Source organism: Varroa jacobsoni, unplaced genomic scaffold, assembly GCF_002532875.2.
Source record: "Varroa jacobsoni isolate VJ856 unplaced genomic scaffold, vjacob_1.0 scaffold_1410, whole genome shotgun sequence".
In the NCBI taxonomy this organism is placed as follows: Eukaryota; Metazoa; Arthropoda; class Arachnida; order Mesostigmata; family Varroidae; genus Varroa; species Varroa jacobsoni.
In genome coordinates, this window is record NW_019214312.1 from 323,699 (window position 1) to 346,020 (window position 22,322).

The following is a 22,322-nucleotide window of genomic DNA, read 5'->3' on the forward strand; positions in this document are numbered from 1 at the left end:
GAAGCAGCCCTTAAATTTGAATATTTGTCATATGAGACGCTATAGCTTTGTTGACGCTTATTATAAATTCGCTTAAAGAAGCACTTATAAGTAGCTGGAAATCAATTTTTACCCCTTTGTCACGTGAGCGTGATGAGCCCCTTGATCAGTTTGTGACTATTTTCACAACGAAATATGCATTTTAAATATAAAAACGAACATTGCATTTTTAGTTAGTTTGCCGAGACCTATAGATTAATCTTAAAAAAATGTACATAACAGGCCACAAAGGTTTTACCCTTTGGTGGTATTTTCAACCTGAAAACTGAAGTTTGGGTATAAGAACATGTATAGGGCTTTGATTCAGCTCGGCGAGAGCCTTCAACTGGTGTTAAGAACAACCTTCTTACATAATCCTCCGTGTAAATATTCGGCTACCATTTTATCAGTTCAAAACATTTTTCCGCGAAAATCTCATTAAAATAGTCCATATTAACCCCTACAATCCTCCCATAGATATGTATAAAAGATTCCTGCAAAAAAGTACAAAGAAGCATAGAATTGCAAGATATTTGCCCAAATTTATATTACACTCTGCGAGGCAGGCAAAACAAACTCCCTCCAGCAAAAATATCTTTTAAAAATCTCAGCCCCATGTTAAGCATAGCCCTACCCAAAAAATTCTAGCGACACGTCAAAAGTCGTTCTAATCCGGCTACTTCAAGGTATCAGAAAGACACACATACATAGAGTCTTAATACTAGGTGATAGGTATAGGTAAATATGTGGATAGGTACTAACAATGATAGTCGGAAAAACTCCAAGGGCCTGTAAAGGTCCTTTTGGGGAACGTCAATAAAGTTCTACATCATGATCTTATGAGTAGGCCTACGTAACTTCTCTGGGTTAATCCCACAAATATAGGAATTATCGTTAAAAATAGAGTGTCAATTATAACTTAAAGCACCTCATTTGGAAGATAACGCAGCGATACCAAACTATTCGCAGTCTTACCTAAGAGCGAGTGTTTTTGCTAAATAAAATTGTTTTCTTTTTTGTCGAAGGCACGGGAAAAGCCGAGATCCATATAATGTAGAGGACCACCGCTGCTGTTTATGACCCTCTTATGATTCGCGTAGAGAACTTAATGACCCTTTGCAATTTCGTGTTGGTTGAGATCGTGCGTAAATTAGAACTAGCTGAATGGGTTGTAAGTGGCAAGTAACCCGCTGAGTTGCTCCACTACGGCGGGTACACGAACTTGAACCTGTACGACTGGCTTATGGGTTTCAAAGCTTCTTGACATCACTTTTTATATACTGTAGTGATAGCTGAGTTCCTGAAGGTAGACAAGGCCATTCAATCTCTTTAAAACCGGTTCCTTAAAACGGCCTATTAAGCTATCTCCATGCCTAGACACCATCTAACCTGTGAGGGTGGTAAATAGTTATGGTGGAGTTATCACCACCACTTATCTAGTTTAGCGGAACAGGGTTACATATGATTATCGTTTCAATATTTTGAAGCTTGGCGGAAGTCTAATCTTTAACGGAGCGCTTTTTGTTAGGCTATGTATCTTTTATATAAACCTAACACAATTAGTTTTTCGAAGAAAAAAACTGTACATCTTTTTTTTTTAACGGGATCACATATCTGAGCAGTTAGCGATTTGCGGTCTCGTGGCGATCTTTCAATGAATTCATATATGATGCACATCGGCAAGAATAATAGTTTTTAATAAGGTTGGAATATTGTGCATATCTGATAAGTTGTTACTATTCTTATTAGTTGAAAATTCTACCATTAAAAATTGATAAATTTGCTTTTTGAATAGAAACCTACCGGGACCAAAGGACAACTCTCAAAAAGACACGCACTGTAGAATAGCGCATAATTATAAATGCATAACAATGTCTAAACTATTATCTAATGGACAATATGTGCAGCGTCCTCCCCAGTACTATATGAGCAATCTAAGCTTCAGTATTACTGTGTGGGTCAATGCGCGTCACACACCCTGGGGCTTGCTGCGTGTATAAACGCGATACATTGAGAATGAAGTGGGGCGTAGTTTTGTAATTCACCGTTCACCTGCTTCATGGAACGCAAACACAATATGTAGAGTGCTTCAGAGCCCACGTCCTAAATAGAAACAATTAAATTATTAATATCGTTACCCCACTTAGATAGCTTGCTTTGAAAAAGAGTGCACTAAAAAAACTAATTCTTAGGTTTTCTACATAAAACTACGGGCACTGAGCGGCAAGTCATCTTTGCGCGTTCAACATCGATTTTTCCTAGAAATATTTCGATTTTTTTTTTTAAACTTGAACCGTAATGAAAAAGGTTTAAACAAATAAGAACCTAAGGTTCTATTACACGACGCTTGCAGCTTCAGAGGAAACTCAGATTTCCGTACTACTGAAAAACTACGTGTAGAGATTTAATTTTCATAGTATCGTCTTGTCAACAAGCGAACGGATAAAACCGTGCCGATTAAGCAGTAATATAACAAGGTTAGATTCGATGATTAAGCTCGTATGAATCTTTACTTCATTTTTCACTGTTAAAATTTAGTCTTAACTTTTGCTGAATTTTCCGTACATAACTTATTTTGACTATTTGCACGCAACTGGTTTTAAGGATTATCAAGAAAAACATCTCTTGAAATGTGAAATATACCAGTCATTCGATATTGAGTATCGAAAAGTCCCGAATCACTTACCCATTGCAGTCCATCTAAACTACTTATATACTTACTATACAAGAATAACTCATGGGTAAAACGTAATCGTTGCTTGCCAGATTTCGTGTGTGTTCATTCCTTTTTTTATACTAATACATTAAAACAATGATTAGATAAAACAAACTGTCCCTAAGTTCAAGTAAATAAGCAGCCAAAGGGTAAATTTTCTATGGAAGAGTTCATAAAACTAGTTTATAAATACTTTTTTGGAATTTTGTGCGCGCGTAGATTTGAAAGTAAGAGGCTGAGATGGGTAGATATGCATTTCTGGGGAATAGTATAAGTTACACTGGTCTTATGTCTCTCTCAGTTTTTGCTATTACCCCCTGCACTTAGATACATCTGTATTAAATGTCCAGTCAAACGATAGTTGCAGAACGTCCTGTCCGTGAAAGGCTTGGTCAGTTAGTCATGTTTACTTAAATCATTTTGAAGTTCTTTTTCTGAATCCTACGAATTCCACATAACACAGGTATTGTCGGTCTTCTCAAGATTTCCTTAATTTAAATAGAACTTGGACTCCTCACTTCTTTGAACTTTTAATGTATGCTAATATATAGAAGAGAACTATTTTAATCAGAACGCATAAGCCATATCAGAAATAACGATTTTTTTAGAATTTATTTACATTGTCATCTATTACCCCCACCTCTAATCTAATGAATCTTCCATAGGTGCGCCGCCGAATAGTTGTCGCTTCTTTTGCTGTAATTCGAAAATAAATAAAACAAACGCACGTTCTTCAAAGCGAAGGGACGTGTCTTTCTCTAGTAGCACGCTATCCCCTCTAAGAATTTTTGGGAATCACACTATTCTTTTAACCAGGCGGGACATAATGCGGCACGACCCTAGTCTGTGCCGTCAGGTCAATGTAATTTCTCACCCGTTACACAGAGTAACCAGCGGCAATCAATACCCTTTATTTATTCGCTATCCTCCCTGCTTGAAATCGCGCTAGGCGTTATCGTTTTCTGTCGTTTGTTGTTGGTGTAGAACATAAAACCCTGCCTGATTCCCTACGGACTCCTGAAATGTATTGCTTCTCTGTACCTAACTTTCTCTCGCTCTCGCTTTCGCTCTCACACGTGTTTCTTTCGTTTAGAGAAGACTTATGGTGACTCCATTTCACGAAGGAGGCGATTACAGCTCGTCACGCGGTCCGTGCTCGTCGTCCTCGGCGTTCTCCTCGTCCTCTTGAACGTCTTCAGGTGCCGACTTGCCGTACTCACCGCCTGATTCAATGAACTTCTTCATTCCCTCTAAGGTGCGCTCACCAACGAACTCGATAATCTCGTTTGTATCCTTCTTGTATAGCTTGAGTGTGGGGAACGAGTTGATCTTAGTGTGCTCAAGCTCGTTAGCGGTAGCATCCATCTTGGCAATGACAACGTCATCGCGTTCCTTAAAGGCCTCGCCAAGCTCATCGTAGATTGGGGCAAGTTGCTTACAGTGACCGCACCATGGGGCATAGAACTCAACAAGAACGTGCTTGCCCTTGTCCATAGCAATCTCATCGAAGTTGCTTGATACGAGAACCTTAACAGGCTTGTCGTTCCAGTCCTCAGGGAGGTCCTGTGAGAGCAGGTGTTGTTTCACTGTACCATCAAGGACACCTTTTACGAATAATGAAACGACATCCGCGTCCAGGTTGGTTTCATCATCGGGCTTGAATTTCGCCATCTCATCCTGAAGCTTGATCATGCGCATCTGCGGCTTGTCGGCCTTTTTGACCCCGAAGAAGTCCAGGATACGGCTGTGGTCAGCGTTCTCAGTATCAATGGTGACAAAGATAACCTGGCTTTTAAATTGCTCAGCAGCCTTACGGAACTTGGCAAACGACTCATCGTAGTTCTCTGCCTTCTTGCTCAAGAATAGAAGGTTGTGATTCTTTATCTCACCTCCGAAGATCTTCGACGCTGACTCATGAGAGAACTCGATAACCAGAGGTAACGAATTCGATACGACGAACTTCTTTGTGGCCTCGGCAGTCTCTACTTTCTCTAGGACATTGCGACCTTCGTCGAACTTTTTCAACAAAACAACCTGACCGTCTTTACCCTCGACAGCATTGAAAACAGCATCTGCCGACGAAATAACAAATGGTTGCTCATCAAATTCGATGGCGGTCTGAAGGAAAATTTTTGCAGCCTCCGACTCTTGGTCTTTGAACAGGCCAACCACGATCACATCGTTGGCTTCCTTGAGAGCATTAATCTCATCGGCAGTGATAACATCATGGGCTGGAGGACCAGTCTTCTTCTTTAACCAGCGGATGATTTCAGGAGCGGTACGACCTCCATTATAGTCAATTGGCTTTCCCTCGCGGAAAAGCTTCAGTGTCGGATAGCCTCCAATCTGAATACAATAAAAACAATTTACCACTAAGATCAAAGTTAAACGTCGTCACTATAGAAAGGCATTGTGCTGGAGGTGGGAAAGGACGGAACTATATTCGGATCAAAGCTAGCCCTTCTCAACTTCCATAATCTAAGCTATCCAATAAATTAACTATCACCACAATTCCAAACAAATATAACGTTTATATAATATCAAGTTTGTAGAATACAGAGTATAGAGCAAAATTATTTTTCAGAACTCACCTCAAAGCGCTCGCCGAGTTCTTTCTGCTCGGTGGCGTCAACCTTTGCGAGCTTCAGTTCGGATTTTTCTTCAGCAAGTTCAGTGGCGGCTTTGACATATTCGGGCGCTAACGCCTTACAGTGTCCGCACCACGGGGCATCTGAAATTTTAGTAAATAAACTTCAAGATAAGCATGAAGTAGCGCAAGTGCAAAATATTAACAAGGAAACATGATTCGACAGATTTTTGATCTAACAGGCTGCGAACAGATCTGTACTAAAGATGACACATACCATCTTGTTAATAAAATCATAAACCACATGGAGGACAAAAGGCAGAATAATCTTGCGCAGTTTCATAAGCCGCTGACCGGTGATGAGACAGCTGCAACGATCTCGTCGCCTTTCCGAGTGCGGGCCCTAATGTTAACTTGACTCGAGCATATTTTGTAAGATTTCACGAATTTTACAGTTTGAAGGAGTAGCCTACAGTATAAACAGACATTTCTATAATTAACAAGTTTCGACAGCCTCTTTCAACGATATTGCCGAATTAACCTAACACTGATAACATTGAACAACCGCTCTAGAACGTATGGTTTTTTTTCTCTCATTCGGCTTAACTGCAATTGATTTATGAGCCATAATAGAAGCAAGCCGACAGAAGCAGGTCCCAATGCTTCAAGTGGCGTGCGCTTATCCGCGTAGAACGAAATTCACCCTTTTATCGCCATAGCCAAATGAGCCATAACGTTAACTCAACGCGGAATTACGTGGTGCGACCATATACACCAGATTATCTGTTTGATGCAACACCAAGGCCGCGATGTGGTCTGGTTTGCTAATTAGCATCTAGGAAACCTTGAATATGCGGCTACCGCTGGTGAATACCTCAGCATTTGGTTTACTATAGTATGTCGTTACCATGCCGTTTCACAGATCTGTTAGAGAAAAAAACCCAGTTAAGTCCAGTAGGACTCACAGACCGGAAAGCCACAAACCGATGGAAAAACATTACTTCTCACCAGAGCTGACACACCACAATGTGTACACCGAACTTGGCGAGTCTCGGAGGGTGCTAAAACGGGTCCAGTTATGCCGTGGACCTTTTCCGCGATTACTCTATAGTAGTACCTCATGATTTAGATTTGTAGTGAGTCAACATACGAAACGTGCAAGCCTAAATTTCAATCATGTGTTACAAAGAAATGTAGCAAACCTTCCAGGCTCTACGAAGAAATCAAGGTAACAGTTTTGGAATCGCTGCTAAATAGGATACGTTAATCTGACAGGCATAAAATTGGCTGGCAGCCATGGGTAGATCTCTAAAAACAACATTATATTCAAACCAATACGAGAAAATTGACATACGTTAGCCATACATCCAGATAAAAGCATTGATCCCCTGCATGTTTGCTTGCTATGGCGGAATATGGCTAAAAAATACAGCCTTCGCATTCAATATGGCCTGCTTACTTGTTGTTCTCAGCGCGACAACACAATGGGATAAACAATACTTCGTCAAATACAGTAATGCTTCTGGTTGTTAGCGATGTTGCCTGCTGTGGCTTAGGCCATAATAGCGCATGACTGCGTCACAGTCAGGTACCAGCTTCCTCTAACTTCAGCATCTTTAATGAGGCAGGCTCGTCTACTCGGCGACATATGCGGTATACGTAAGTCGGTACAAAGAAGTCGCTGAGGAGTTGCAAGGGTTACTTGCCTTCACAGCATCTGCCTCAACCGTTTAAAACTTCGTTGTTTTAACGATCTCCTCGCAAGCAACACTTACGAATATCATTGATAACATCTGATAGCATTAGTTACTTCCGTAGGGTGTCGAATATTAAAAAAGCGAAATATGAAAAGCTATGAGGTTCGAATTAAAAGAATATGGTAACTTTCTTTATTCACTGTGTGTGTATATATATATGTGAAATATTTAATGCGTGTCATTGGTGGGTAGTTCTAATTAACGACTATACTAGATCGTCGTTAATTCCATTCGTTGCCAGCGATGTGCTATACAGTCTGTGTCAATAAGAAGTTTACTTACGCAAGTACACCAAAATACGCTCATGCAGAACTTCCAAACTTGGCAGTACTAAGATTACTCTTGAAACAGCTGCTATTTAATTTCAAAGGTCATTCATTCAAAGATCTTTGTAAGCAATTAAAAAAGAACAATTCCGAAGAACCAGCACCTAGCTCAAGCTAATAAGTCCTTGCCTAAATTTGGCAGAGCATTAATTTCGATGCCGATCATAGAACAGCATGCGGAAGAAAATGTCTACCATTTTGCCTAAATTATTTTCCGTATACTCGCGTATACGTATTCCGCGTATACTCGTAATTCTTCCTTTTCTACCTTAACGCTTGTCGCTTTTAGCGCCGCTATCGCGCCCGTACTAAGTACATCAAACGACTCCAATCGATTAGCTCAACTACTGATGATCATCACAACCCAAACGGTTGGCAGGCCTAACGCTTCTCAAAAAATAGATTAACATCACTTGCTCTAGTTTTCCTTGCTGTGCGCGAAGTTCGCTGTTGCCGTGAACGGAGTTCTATCGTTTGCATACGCATCTTGCTTGTCTGGCTTTGTCGATGCAGACATAGTCGCACGATGCCCGTTCACTTACCACTACGAGGATACTACCGGCAGATGAGCCGGCTATAATTCTGGCGTTCTGCTAATGGATCGCGGGATCAAAGTCCTCAGCACGATTCGTCCCGACACCAGAAAAGACAGGGTTCAACATACCGCTGCTGTCGCTCACAAATTGCTAAGACAACAGCTACCTTCCACCATACTCACTGTGAAGAGCATGCTGCGCATGTTACTACTAGATAGCTATCGAGACTACTACATACAGTACTAGCAGAAGAACACGTACGGCGCAGACAGTTACGTTTGGTGATCAGCAGGAGTCAACCAGCAACAGGCCGACCGTCGCAAGCGACTAATGTTGGTATCACTACGAAGGAAGGAAGTGATAGCCGGAAAAGCGAACCAAGAGAGCAACTTCGAGCAAACAACAGAAACTACATTATCATTAGAAGGTCCTTATACAAAATAGTATTGGTTCCACTGCGTAAATAGAACTAAAAACACAACCACGCCCCTTACCCTTCAGGACGCTGCCAATGATCGTCATCGCTAAAACTATAACATAGAATAACAACCATAAAATGAGACATTGACCCGATGTTGTAGTAACTATATCCGGATCAGTGAAAAACACAGAGTGAAGAAAGAGTGACATATAATAACTTGAATTAGCTAGCAAAGAATTCCGGTAGCTCGGTTCAAGAATTTGGGGCTATTGTTTTACAGCTTTCAAGCCTTACGGCGCAATAAATGCCGACATGAGTTGCTGCAAATGTTTGCGGGAAGTCCCTATTTTTTTTAGCACACATGGCACAACGTAGGCATCGCACCAGTCATCGATGATTAAACACATCCACTGTATTTGATTTGCTCATCGTCGAAAAAGCGACTTCGATTAATATTTAGAAAAGCCTTAAACAAAGCTTTCTTTTCGTTTCAACTGAGTTTACTTGTTGAGTAGGAGCATGGATAAAAAAAAGAATGGAAATGAACAGAAACAATAAACTAGCGACAGCTCATCATAACGAACAATGTATAATGGACCGATTCATTATCACCGTTCTCTATTCATTGAGCGGAAGCAAGATCATTGTCATTAGAGAATCATGATGATCGGCAGGTCTATAGCTTCTCTAACCCTCCTTTGTCCGTTCAGGTAGTAGTAGCTACGTGGGCGTAGCAGCGCGATTGCGAAACCAGTTGGGACGCGTGGGTAGGACTCGTGTTATTGCTGATGTAGCCCACAAGGAGACGTAGCTCTATAAGACGGAGCCCGCTGCTCGATGAGCGCTACAGCACGCAGCCGACACCCAATATCTGTGATTGCTTCTAGCAGAGAGAGCTGCACCGACACCTATCGTCGTTCATGCGTCGTCGAGTTCTTTCTTCTAATAGAACAAAACGGGCCTCCCTTCCCTAAACAGCTGCAACTGTTGATGACCAGTTACTTTGCTGAACAAGATAGATAGGACGCCAGGTAACCACTCGTATACAGCTAACCCGCTTAGAGCCGGCTGCCGAGTGACGTGCTCCAGCTCCAGTCCATCCGTCCGTTCAATTTAAACTTTAATATATGTCAGTCCATATCTTATTTGAGATGAAGAAGCAGGAGCGGCAGCCAAGAGCTCGTCAGCAGTCCATATATTATTTGGCGATTTTATTTTCAAACTATGGCTACTTCAGTCTGGACACCTGTAGCAGCAGTATTGCCTGGTTAAAATAGCGCACACTCACGCAGGCATGAATGATAGGACACCTTGAAAAACACGCCGCCCTTCACACAGGACGCAGATGGCTAACTCTATCGTGAACGCCAAGTTAAGTTTACCCTAAACTTAACCTATCCTATCCTAGGCTACTGGCTAACTAGACAAGAACAAAAGTCAGGTCGACTCAAAGCAGCCGCAGTAAACATAGTCAGACCTTTCACGCTGCCGTTGACACTGGCTGGTCTAAGTGGGACAATCATCATACACAACTTCGTACGGAGCAGTAGTTATCAGACTGCCATTTGACTAATCAAACCCAATGAATTATTCAGTTATTTTCGGACTTCATCCTCACCGTGTAAAGGATTGTCGATAGATAACAGAGACGATTCGTCGCGCAGGTCTGCAAATAAGTTCACTGAATAGCTAATGTAGTTCAACCAAACTTACGAAAGGTTAGCTTTTTAAAAAATCTATTGCGTTTAGGGCACGTCCAAAAAATGTGTAAGTAGGCGCAAAGTTATCATCAACGTTCAGAACAAGAACCTACGAAATTATCTTTGACAACAGTACAATCGAACAACTGTTGCTTCGGGGTATTATTATTAGTGAACATCGGAAATAGCCGCCGAACTTGATACGTTACGGCGACTTAAAAACGCCAGTGTCGAAACCAGTATTGCAGAATTAATGTATGGTTTTTCGTAGCGTCTATATAGCTTAGCATATACTAACTTAGGTAGCTTGGTAAAATCCACCTAGACTAGATTCTGAGATTCGCAAATTATCGTGTTCTTCGTTTAACCACCGCCAAACAGAACGAACGGGCCTTGGCACGGACAGAAATACGTAGTCAACGCGCTGTCGGTTCTGCTGAATAACTGTTCAACTTCTATAAATTCTATATATATGAGCCTCCTCTAGTTATTGAATGGACAGAATAAATAGTGCAAGAAAAGTAAACCCTTTATAGAACAAAGCATTTGCAGCGTAGGATCTCGTTAAAAAATCAAACTGCGGCTATTGCCATACCTATATATGATGCATGAAATATCGATGTATTCAATGAAAAGTGCGGCATAAAAGTGTTCTTCCTTTCCCATAGAGAACCTGTACCTATAATGGGCCTTTTAACCTTTCCTTGTTGACCTTAACGGAGATGGTAAACTGCGCTATCAAGTTAAGCGCAAAACAAACACATTAGTAATGGTCTATTTTGAAAATTGTTGGTTCTGAATTCACAGACCGAACACTGCCAACGATGTTTCGCCGAAACGAGCGGGTTCTTTCAATGCACGAAATTGGTCGCAAACTATCTGGCTGTCACAGATATAACTACGGCAATATGAATTGCCAGTACTACTTAAAGGCCGTCACAATTGGCTACATCGATCTTTAACTCGAGGCTGATTCTTAACCTCTATTTCCTGTACATTGATCCAGCCCGGATTTATTGCGTGCTCATCCAAACGAGGCCCACGACACGAGTGAGCCCGCTTCTCCCGCCAAAACCCGCAACAAGCTGGTTTATACTGCCAAGTCTTAGGCTCTATATGAACTACTCTACGCCAGGCTTCTTTCGTTGGCTGTTTGCTATCCGATCAATGAGTATTTCTTTACTTAGCCGTGTCCTTTTCCGTGAGACCTATGGAAAGACATTATTGTTAAATGCCGTAGTGACCATTTGCCAACGCTGACATTTTAAACAGCCCATCTTGATAGTTAGCATATAAATGCACTCAAAAAGATGCGTATTAATTAGCCAGACGACATCGCTTCCTGACACTGGCCATATTCAAAAATGACTAGGGCCTTTGATTATTGGCCTTCAACATTGGCCCGTCGCTACTGTGAGAATTGAGAAAAATTTTCCAAACGATTCAGTTACGCACCTAGCATACTTAACGGCCTTTTTGGTATAGCACACATCGGGGAAAGACGAAATATGTCTATTGGTGAATTGATCATTAGGTTGCTGCACCGTTCACAACGGCAGTATTAGCACGAGCCAATAATGTTACGTAGGCAGTGCATACATCTACGTGGAAAAATGTAGAGACACTTAATCTAGTGATGTCGTTAATAAAAAGCAGGACAAGTCAACAGTATCGGTGAGCTGTAGCCTGCTACGTCAGCCAATTCACCGATTGCCCGCCATGGCATAGTACAGCCCATCATGACCAAAATCGATGACAAATTGCTCCTGACGGAAGAGAGCACGTAATGTTCATCAGCCTTTTTACAGTAAAACTCAGCAGTCGTACAGCCAGCTGAACTATTAACTACAACCAGTGAACCGAAAATTGATCCGTCAAGAAAACTGCACGAAACGTAATTGAGTAGTTTCTATTAAGAGTCGCACGCCTGTTGTACGAATTTACACTACTTCACTCACTAAACTTACCAAAAACACTGCTCTGACTAGGACAAATCAATACAGCAACAGGTATAACGGGCGAAGCTCTCGGTTCTCTCGAAGATAGTAGTTGTCGATCTTAAGGTATTCGAAGCTACAGCACAGGTGAAACCTTTTTGTAACGAACGGTCACCGCGCCATGAATCGACTCCTTTCTAAGATGTTCGCTGGTATCACACCAGCCAAAGCCGTGATCAGATTGGAGATCTTCCCGACATCTTGTGTGAAGCGTTACATTGCACCAGAAAGTGGTTGACACCACCTTCCGTGTAAGTTAGAGTCCCCAAATATTCATCGCTCATCGTCATAATGACCTTCTTCCTAAGCAGCAATGGAAGCAAACGCTATCTATCTTAACTTTCCGTGATGAACATCGAGGCGTTTATATGAATATGTGATAATGGCAACCGGTCGCAATTCCACTTCAAGCTCGCACTGTCGAAGCCGACAAAGAGCAAACAACCCCGAAAACCTCTCAATGCTTCGATGTGAAATTCAGCGAGCTAATGACAATACTTTCACCAACAGCTCAACGGGTTTTTAAACAGCCAGATTCCAGTTCACTCAAACAAGCTGCTAGGCGCACCGCTGTCAAGACAGTTGCTCTTTGTTCTTTTACAAAAAACCCAGGCCTTCTGTCGATTCCTTATTCTAGTCTAATGCATTTAACAACACACAGAACAACGGCCAACACATTTTACTGGTGACTACAATTGATAAACAATAGATCGGAAATGATGCCATCTGACCTAAACGACTTGGATGTACTTACAGAATTCTACGAGTATGTTTTTGTGCTCCTGGATGGCTTGATCGAAATTGTCCTTCGTTAAAACGAATACATTCTGATCGGTCTCGATATCGGCGGTACTGACCGCGTTGATTAGGGCCAACACGCTAATTACGAACCGACCGAACGTCATGATGCCCAACCGACTCAGGACACACGTACGGAGCGAATGGAAGTTGAGCTTGCTACGGACGTGGCAGCTCGGGAGGTCGGCGGCACGACAGCCGGCAGAGCCCCAGCAATCAACACACGTTGCATCTCTCTGATTGGCTGACAGCCGAAGGAGTCGACCCTCTTTCAAACGAATCCGCAAAAAAAAAGTTCCGTCGAATACCGTTGTGCCTACCAGAATAGTTCGAGGGGCGCGCACAGCCCGCAGCTTATTTTATGGAATACCCACGGATCGAAAGTTGGTTGGAAGCCATTTGACTGGTAATTGGAAGGCGAGGGTGCCTGCTTATAAGATAATTAAGAAGCACGGCTGATGACAACTAAAGAAAAAGCACCCACTATTTCGGTTTGCTGGACCAGAATATAAATGCTCTAAAATACTTTGATTAGCGAAATGTGGATTAATTGAATATGTTATAAATAATGTCTTATTTGCTGTCAACGAGATATTTGGTAAAAGAAATAGCGAGGTTTTTTATCGGTTAAATGTATGTTATTGCGTCAATGAATAACAATTATGGAGAACACAACAGTATATACGTGTCAATAGCTTGTCGCAAGCGTCAATTATCTAGAATATCAGCAGCTGACTGTATTATATATATTAACAAAAAAATGCAATTACTTATGTACCTGTAATGTGTGTTGTTTTTACGCTATAGAAAGCGAACGCTATCTGCTGATCGCCGGCTTAGTGATACCTTAAGTGTGGTGACTAGCTGAGTACGGGAAACAACTTGTGTTTGTTGTTTTGCAATCATACAAACAGGGATATACCTTTATTTAGAATAATTCTTGCGTTACGGAGCTAAACAACCAGATCTCTAAATATTGAAGACAGCCACCTTAATGAAGAGAGCTGAAGGAGCACAAGCAGAATTTCACTAGACAGTTACCCGCAAAATTTGTACGGGCGCAATTGCAACTGCAGGCACATCCGTTTAATTATGTAGTTTTTTCCATTAACGCTTGATATCTAGCGTTTGATTTACAGGTCTTCTCCTCGGTAGTAATATAGTTCTATGCGAATACTGAATATGGCTATTGCAATATGCTCAACAGTTTGTCCTTACTGAAATGCTACATTTGCTACAGGGCAAGTCGTTGATTTAAGGCGGTCGGGTCTATTTATCTCAATGACGACATTGTCAATCTGGGCCAGAATGTGTATGCATCGAACATCTCCCGAGTACGCTTTCCGACTAGTTTACTTGTCGAAATGAATAATTTAACATATTTGACACCCATTCGTAAATTTTTGTGTGTAAAAAGAGCCCCATGATACAATGCTTCTCACAGCACAGATAGCTGTGACAAATCAACTTTTCGATACCTTGCGTCACTGAGTAATAGCATACTTGCTACCAGCTCGACCCGTCACAGCCTTGTCCAGTCGTCGACTTTTTCAAGGCGCGCCAAAGTTCTAAATTTCGGAATGATTTCGCATATTTCAACTAGTGTGTGTAATGGCAAAACATCGGCCTATTTGGCGTAAATAAACCCTAGCGTGTCGTGCTGCTAATTTGCTAATAAAACAGATCAGCCGATCTAAAATAGTTGTTCCCTTATTTGGTACGAATATGGCACGTTAACCCAATTTAGTAAGACGTTTTTGCCACCTGATATCTCGCTGAAAATTATAATTTTTCTTACTTTAATTCAGATTAATGCATTGCCTTCTGCTAGCTGTTTGCATTGTGTTTTCCGTTGAAGCATGCCCCTTTGAGAGGTTTTATGCTATCTCTGTCCGTTCCGAGTGTTAAAGCCAGCAGAGCAATATGGTGCCATATCGTTATTGTTGTTGTCGTTGTGGCCGAGTGATACTTTCCGTTTCTCTACATAGAACGCAGGACACACGACTGGCGGGGCATTCGATCTAATGTTATTAGTGGTCCCGTGTTGAGTGGTGCGCGCGGAGGAGCCCGGACAAAAAAGGTTGAAAATGATGCTTCGTCGCCCATTGGCCGGCGCAGTTATCTCGGCCGTACGTTTGACCGTCCCGAAAGTTACCCGAGAGTTCACTAGTCACCTTCTGTGAGTTCGACAAATGCAAGCTGAACCGCAAGGGAAAATTTAACAATTGTGGAGAAGGTCATTGGTTATTCGCGCAAGGTCGCACTTTATGCTTGTCCTGTTTCCTTGCCTGTCGATGATGTATCGACTGTTTGGTGAATAGATTAGAATTTTACAGGACAGAAAGAATAATGATTAACAATGAAATAGTATGCTTTGCCATGGTTATACCAAATGTGATATATAAGTTCAGAGGTTGTTTAAATACAGTATTAAAAGTGCCGCAAAATTAATAGTGATTACTTATCGCTGATAAGCCCTGCTTGAGCTTTTCTCCGTTGGTTCTTCCATGTTCATTGTGAGTTATCATTAGGGTGTTTTTCGTGTCCGTGTTACTGTGGGCTGTATATGTATGGCAAGACATTGCCTTACAAAACAACAGGCCAATTCGATAAGAGCGTTCGCGATACGATCACAGCGCATGACTGTAGATACCTCGTGTACCGGAGAAAGGAATAGTGAGCGTAGATCGAACAAAATGGCGCAAGCTCCTTATTGACTGGATTTAGATAAAAACCACAAGGCGTCAATGGGCAATATTGATATTCTAAAGATCAAATATATCTCTTTGTTAAATAAAAAAAAAATGATGCAGCTGAACTCGCTAGATCCCAAAAAGCTATACCATAACTATGACAAGCCGTCATTGCCAAAAAAGAAGAGAGTTTTACGTTGTAGGAAAATTAACTATCTGATTGACTATTCGGTTATATGTCGAACAAACGGAAGAAAGTTGAGGAAACTTTGGCAGTTAGTGACCGTGTCAGAGTATATGGACACAAATTCGTCAATTTAGCTAGAAATGGGGCCTGAAAATAGTTCAAAGGGTCATAACTAACAAGAGAATCGATATAATATTCTGGAAACCTTCACGGCAGCTTGGTATTTTTATGTACATACGGAGTTTGTTTAAACAGGCATAATTCAGTTAGTTTATACTTTGATACAATGTAGAAAACACAGGAGCCAACTTGGCAGATTAATCTGGGTGATGGTAAATGACTTTGTGAGTCATCATCCTATCTAGTATTTAGCGTACTGCCCAATTATTAATTGAAAAGGCCATTATACATTAAGTCCTAATGTGTCCTTAGTTATCCATAAAAGGCACTCATGTAGAAAAGAACTGAATGAATACTACATGTCAAAAATCTTTCAGGTATGCATTAAGGCTCAGTCCCTCTCAGTTAGTACGATTCCTAAATACTGAAGGCTGGTTTGCTTGAATGAAAACATGATAACAAGTGGTACGACGTGAGTCATCCCGGTTATTTTTATTAGTGATAAGGAATCTAAACGATCAGGGTATATGATTTTATGTGAGTCACTAACGGTCCAAGTCTTTACAAAATAGAGGAGCTTATTTTAATAAGAAAATAAATGTTCAGTTTAAATAGATAACTCAATCATGCGCCATCTTGACTGATTACTTCGCGGTAAAAAAAAAGTACGGTAAAGTGATACGACAGATACGTTATAGCTCTATGATATTTCTCTTGTAGTGGAAACACCTTCGACAGCAACTGAAATTCAAAAAGTAAGCTACTTTGGCTTCAAGTTAACGAACTGTGATCGAACATACTCTCGGTATCTTAGACAAACTTATATTTTAACGCTGACAATTTGGTACTGGATGACAGGCTAACGGTGTTTAACATATTTGCTCATTTCAAGGCGGGTGAATTGTGCACCAGGTATCCAACAGACGAGTTCACTACGCAGTCATCAGAGAGCCCAAGCACGATGCTACAGCTCAGGTTTGCATTGTACCATATATTGTTTATTATCGTTTGTGTTCAATATTTATTTTTCTATTCGATAGAAACGGTCACTTTTAGAGCCAGACCTAAATTCATGTGTGCGTTCTATATATATATATATATATATATTAAACTTGCTATGTATATTAGACTTAAAAAGGTTAAGGTCGTCTGCAAAGTGTTGTAACCGCACTCAATATATTTGGTATCATGAGATTTGAATTTCTTTCCGGCGACGTTTTCTAGGAAGTTATCCGTCACATATCAAAGTGACGCTGCCTGCATTGTCACCGACTATGGAGATGGGCACAATCGTGTCGTGGGACAAAAAAGAAGGCGACAAACTTGACGAAGGCGACTTGCTTTGTGAGATTGAGACTGACAAAGCCACAATGGGCTTCGAAACACCCGAAGAGGGCTACCTCGCTAAGATTGTTATCCCTGCAGGCTCAAAGGATATCCCACTTGGTAAATTGCTTTGCATTATCGTCTCTGATCCAGCTGACATTCCAGCGTTCAAGGACTTCACGGACACGAGCTTGCCAACAGCCCCTCCAAAACCGGACAGTGCACACAAGGCTCCGACAGCGACGCCGCCAGCCGCTGCAGCAGGACCATCGCCCGTTCCAGCCAAAATTACGTCTTCACAAATAGGGGCCGCTCCTGTTTTAGGAGACCGTATTTTTGCCTCTCCGTTTGCGCGTTTGTTAGCGGCACAACAGGGCCTTGATTTAGCATCGGTAGTTGGGTCTGGGCCTGGCGGCCGCGTTATTGCTGGAGACCTAAGTAGGGCCCAATCTGCCGGTGTTTCCCCGGTGGGTGCGCCAGAGGTGGCGCCACAAAAGGTTGCCAGTTTCCGGTTAGTGAAGCTATTGATTAAACACATATATACCAACATGGGATGATAAAAACTAGTTTTTCGAGGACTGACATAATAGATTGGATGCTTGTTGAGTTCTATGGGTAGTTTCTAGAGTAATGTTTAACTACAAATTTATGCGTAACGTTTGGCATATGCTATATATGCAGATGTGAGACTGTATATGTCTTCCTGGTATAATCATGATACGTCTAGAGATGCATAACAATGCAGTTTCTTCGTTATAAAAATGTAAGGTAGCATAGTGTGGATGGTCATTATCACGGATACGTGCTAAAAGAAAGCATACTTTTCAACATTAATGGTCAGCATTTCCTCTTGCTGGGCTAAGAAGCTGCTCCCTAAACTTGAAAGTCCTAAAATTGTAGAATTTGTATAGCTCTGTACTGTTGAAAATGTTGATTCTTCTATAAGCTAGGTCTCCTCATGTCGACAATCCTGTTACAAATGTTGCTTCCGTAGTATGGTTATTTCTCATTGATTTAAAAGCACATTATTATTATTATTATTTATTAACTATGGCCAGGACCAGCTGAACTCGAATAGATATTCTATTTTAATTCATCTAGTTGCTCATTATGCCACCGTAGGCCAGTGCGGTCCCATGGCTTCCTAAAACTGCTTGCGTGACCCCGTGCGTGTTATATGTTCCGTGTATACTAGAAAGGCTTCGCTTTTGACGTCCAATAGCAAGCTTTAAGTTCTGATTACCTTTTATTTAAAAATTCCCTTCGACTATGATAAGATGTACTGACTGTTAACTGTATTTTGTTTAACTTTTGCAGATATACGGATATTGATTTGACAAATATGCGTCAGACGATTGCCAAACGGCTCACTGAATCAAAGCAGCAGATTCCTCATTATTCTCTTACGATTGAAATCGAAATGGATCAGGTATTGAAGATGCGGGAAGAGCTCAATGTAGCTCTCGATCAAGGAAAACTTTCAATAAATGATTTCATTGTTAAGGTAAGAGAAATTCGTTTGAAGGTCAATGTGAGCGGCAGAAATGCATTAGAACTCTCGATCGTATGAGTAAATAAAATATATATTTTCGACAAGTTGCTGTGTACCAAAGGATCTAACAGCTTTGTTGTATTTCTGCAACTGTTTGGTAATTGATATCATTTCGCAGGCTTCAGCGCTGGCGTGCAAACGTGTTCCTGCCGCCAACTCGTCGTTCATGGGCACTTTTATTCGAGAGTACCACGCTGTTGACGTTAGCGTAGCAGTGTCAACACCTGATGGACTTATTACTCCCATCGTGTTTAATGCTGACACAAAAGGTATGATGTCATCTTTTCATACGATTCATACGTGTTACACGCGTATATGTATTACGACAAGGGCTAAGCCGCCTCATTGACAATGCGTTTCTGCTTCGAATTTTCAACCAGATATTCAATCAACTTAGCTCTACTGGCCATCTTTTATCGCTTGTCAAAGAATCACACACTTGACTAATGCTTTACGACATTTTCGTGAGTTTTTCGCTCCCATAACGAGTCAGGTACTACATGATGCAGTGTGTCACTGTTGGACAGCTACCAACGTGTAGGTTCCTATGCTCTGTTTTTTTTACTGCAGATTTTTGCAAACTGTATTTAGCGCTACATTCAGTGCGGTGGCGATATAGTTCATTGTTTTAGATCTCATTTAAGCAAAAACTTAGGGTCACACCTATATGGCTGGACTGTGTCGGGCTATTGCATTCGTAACCTGATCAACCCCCTGTGCGTTTGGTGTAGTCCTGGCGTCTAACGTTATTGCCCTTCGTTTCTCTTTTGTTTCATAGGTCTATCGCAAATCAGTAAAGATATAAAGGAGCTCGCAACGAAGGCGCGTGAAAAGAAGCTGCAACCGGCTGAATTCCTCAGTGGAACGTTCACGGTGTCGAACCTGGGCATGTTTGGTGTAGATCATTTCTCAGCGATTATTAACCCGCCACAGGTGAGGAACATAACGCGATACCCATATAACTATTTTTCAAAAGAATCGCTGATTGCTTTGTTATCATTTTAGAAATTCTTGGCTTACATGTTGGTTTAATTAAGCCGCGAACTATTTTTGCCTTAAGTAGCCATAATTTTATTGTTTCCATACGGTAGCATGATTTAGATGTTTGAAATTTTCACTCAGTATCAAGCTACTTTAAGGTGAGGTGTATTGTAGACTTGTTTACTGGTCAAAGAAGAAGAACTGCATCGGGTATATATGATACATGAATAAATTTTACGTCTGGTACTGCCGTTAGATATTGTGTCAGACAGCTAACTCCCAGCACTAAACAAGGTGTGACTACGTCCAATTTAGGGAGCGCCTTATACGTGCCTAAGTTCAGTAGGTAAACATCACTGCGCTGCCACATGTTCTACAATTGTTTTGAATGATACATTGTGACTCACTTTGTGCAACATTATTTCAGGCATGCATCTTATCAGTGGGCAAGACAAGCGAGGTGGCACGACCATGCAAGGAGAACGGCTATCGAATTGTCAAAGCGATGAAAGTGACACTCAACTGCGATCATCGCGTGGTCGACGGAGCAGTGGGCGCTCAATGGTTGCAATATTTCCGGAATTACCTCGAAAAGCCGCATACCATGATGCTCTAAGCCTCGGCAGCAGGAAAACATTTATGAGCATCTATCGATTAGGTTGCTACACGTTGAGAGAGCAAGCGAAAAATGATCTAAACAGAGTGGATTAGGTAGACACGTATAAGTGAGGGTAAACGGTGAGGTCAATCCGACAATGTTTTATCTTTTAGAATCTATAGCGAAAAAAAAACGTGCATTTATGTTTCGAATATGGTTTCTTTTGTCAGCAGTATGCTCACTGATCGTCAAACTGCCAACCGTATATTTGATGTTCAGAACGTTCCTGCGTGCGTTGAACTCATCATTATCAATATCTAACGGATCACAAAAACATGGTGTTTTTCTATCACTAAAATTTTTCAGGGGTTAGAAAAGTAAAAAAGTGCGTTGATTGATAAGAATTAAGAAAGCCAGTTTTTATTTCCGCTCGATCGCGCACATGCTAGCAGCAGAGAGCTTTCGTTCAATTTATTGCAGTATAGAACGTGTAGCATTTTCGGTCATGCAAAGAAAAAAAATTAACAAAATATAAACGTTTTTCGATTGAGTGTCGTTGCCTGAGCTAGCACGAAACTGACTAGGCATGTAATAGAGTGAGACGACGAACCACTTCAACGCCGCCGTCGTTGTAATGAAGTGGAACTATTCCGTTTTGTTACCTCGAAGCGGAATTATCCAAACAATGCTTCCACTATGCTCTTTTCAACTACTATAACTAAAATAGTCAACTAAAAATAATACTGTTACAGTACATATTGTAGTGAGTGGGCAAATCGGCGCCATGATAGAGCAAGCAGTGAGACAGATTTCCAACATCACTATAAAACCAATGCATAGACTGACTGATGTATTGTGAATAAACTCGAATCCAAGTCCAATTGGTCGGTGGCAACCAAGAAGCGAGAAATTTCAGTAGGTCAGTAAAAGAAATCACGCAGACGATAGCATCAGCTGTACTCCGAGGGATATCTAGCAATGTGGTAGTTTGAATGAAGAAGCAAAAGACTGTACGGAGATGATATAAGTTATTCCTATCATATGGATATTCTTATAACCTATGTAATCAGTAAAACTGCATCCCTATCCACGAGAAAAAGACTAAAACGAGATGATGATAAAAATAGTAACCTTCACAAAGGAATTAAAATTTTGTAATATAATGTAAAAACCGGGCGGTTGATGGAGACGACAAATAAATATATTATAAAACTGAACAATATTTTTACAATTAGTTAATTACAATATATTCTGTGCAGATGACGGAGATCTCTTCTGAGTTCATTAGGAGACGTATAATTTGGAAATATTTACGACGAGATGCGATACTTGTCACACCTAAACGCTATAATATTATAAGTTGCCCTCCAGCTAAAAATAACAGTCACCTTAATTGACTCAGTTTTCCAATAGAGTGACGTAAACTGATCCTGTACGCGTTTGGCAGCTATAGCGGCTATACTAGGATACAGTACTTATAAATACACACAACTGTAAAATGACCATTAAAAAAGGACGACTCTTTTGAACAAAAGGAAAAAGCAGCAAACGGCCCAGCGATTGATATCGTGTTTTCCTTTCCAGGTCGACTTACGATTCGCATTTTGTAATCACAAAGTCAGCGTAACATTGATAAACAAAGCGGTCTCAATATGGGTCCCAGTCAGCGTCTCAATTTTAGGTTATTCGAATATATATATGATATTGTACTTCAATATTGACAGTCGCCCGTTCTGTGTGATATTTAATTGTAGTTGCGTCTGCTAACGGACTTTCGATCAAGTTTAACCTCGACTAACATCTGGATTATTAGTTACAAGAAAACTTGATTGCCTAGGACGCATCTCTGAAACTGGCAACTCAGGGCATAACTCACATCCTAAGATCAGCAGGAGCCCTAGGACGTATTTAGATATCTTTCAATGTCTTTTTTAAAATGACTAAGAACGATGATGCGCTTGCTTTCATTCATTGTTCATTAGCCTCGTTAAAATCTGCATTTTATATTG

The 22,322-nt window shown here is 41.0% G+C and overlaps 2 protein-coding genes across 2 annotated transcripts; one reads left to right on the top strand and one right to left on the bottom strand.

Annotated features, from left to right (window-relative positions):
- Positions 1 to 3,320: 3,320 nt before the first annotated feature.
- Positions 3,321 to 13,063, bottom strand: Pdi (protein disulfide isomerase). Its single transcript, XM_022849559.2, has 3 exons — positions 12,813 to 13,063; positions 5,326 to 5,465; positions 3,321 to 5,080 (listed from the first exon to the last, which is right to left on the bottom strand). Exons 1-3 carry the CDS (start codon positions 12,961 to 12,963, stop codon positions 3,866 to 3,868), a joined length of 1,506 nt encoding a protein of 501 aa, XP_022705294.1. The 5' UTR covers positions 12,964 to 13,063; the 3' UTR covers positions 3,321 to 3,865.
- A 1,737-nt stretch (positions 13,064 to 14,800) lies between these two features.
- On the top strand, positions 14,801 to 21,535 carry muc (dihydrolipoamide S-acetyltransferase muc). Its single transcript, XM_022849560.2, has 7 exons — positions 14,801 to 15,035; positions 16,749 to 16,831; positions 17,081 to 17,693; positions 18,500 to 18,686; positions 18,853 to 19,003; positions 19,513 to 19,667; positions 20,143 to 21,535. The coding sequence occupies exons 1-7, from the start codon at positions 14,944 to 14,946 to the stop codon at positions 20,329 to 20,331; spliced, it is 1,470 nt and encodes a 489-aa protein (XP_022705295.1). The 5' UTR covers positions 14,801 to 14,943; the 3' UTR covers positions 20,332 to 21,535.
- The last annotated feature ends 787 nt before the right edge of the window (positions 21,536 to 22,322 follow it).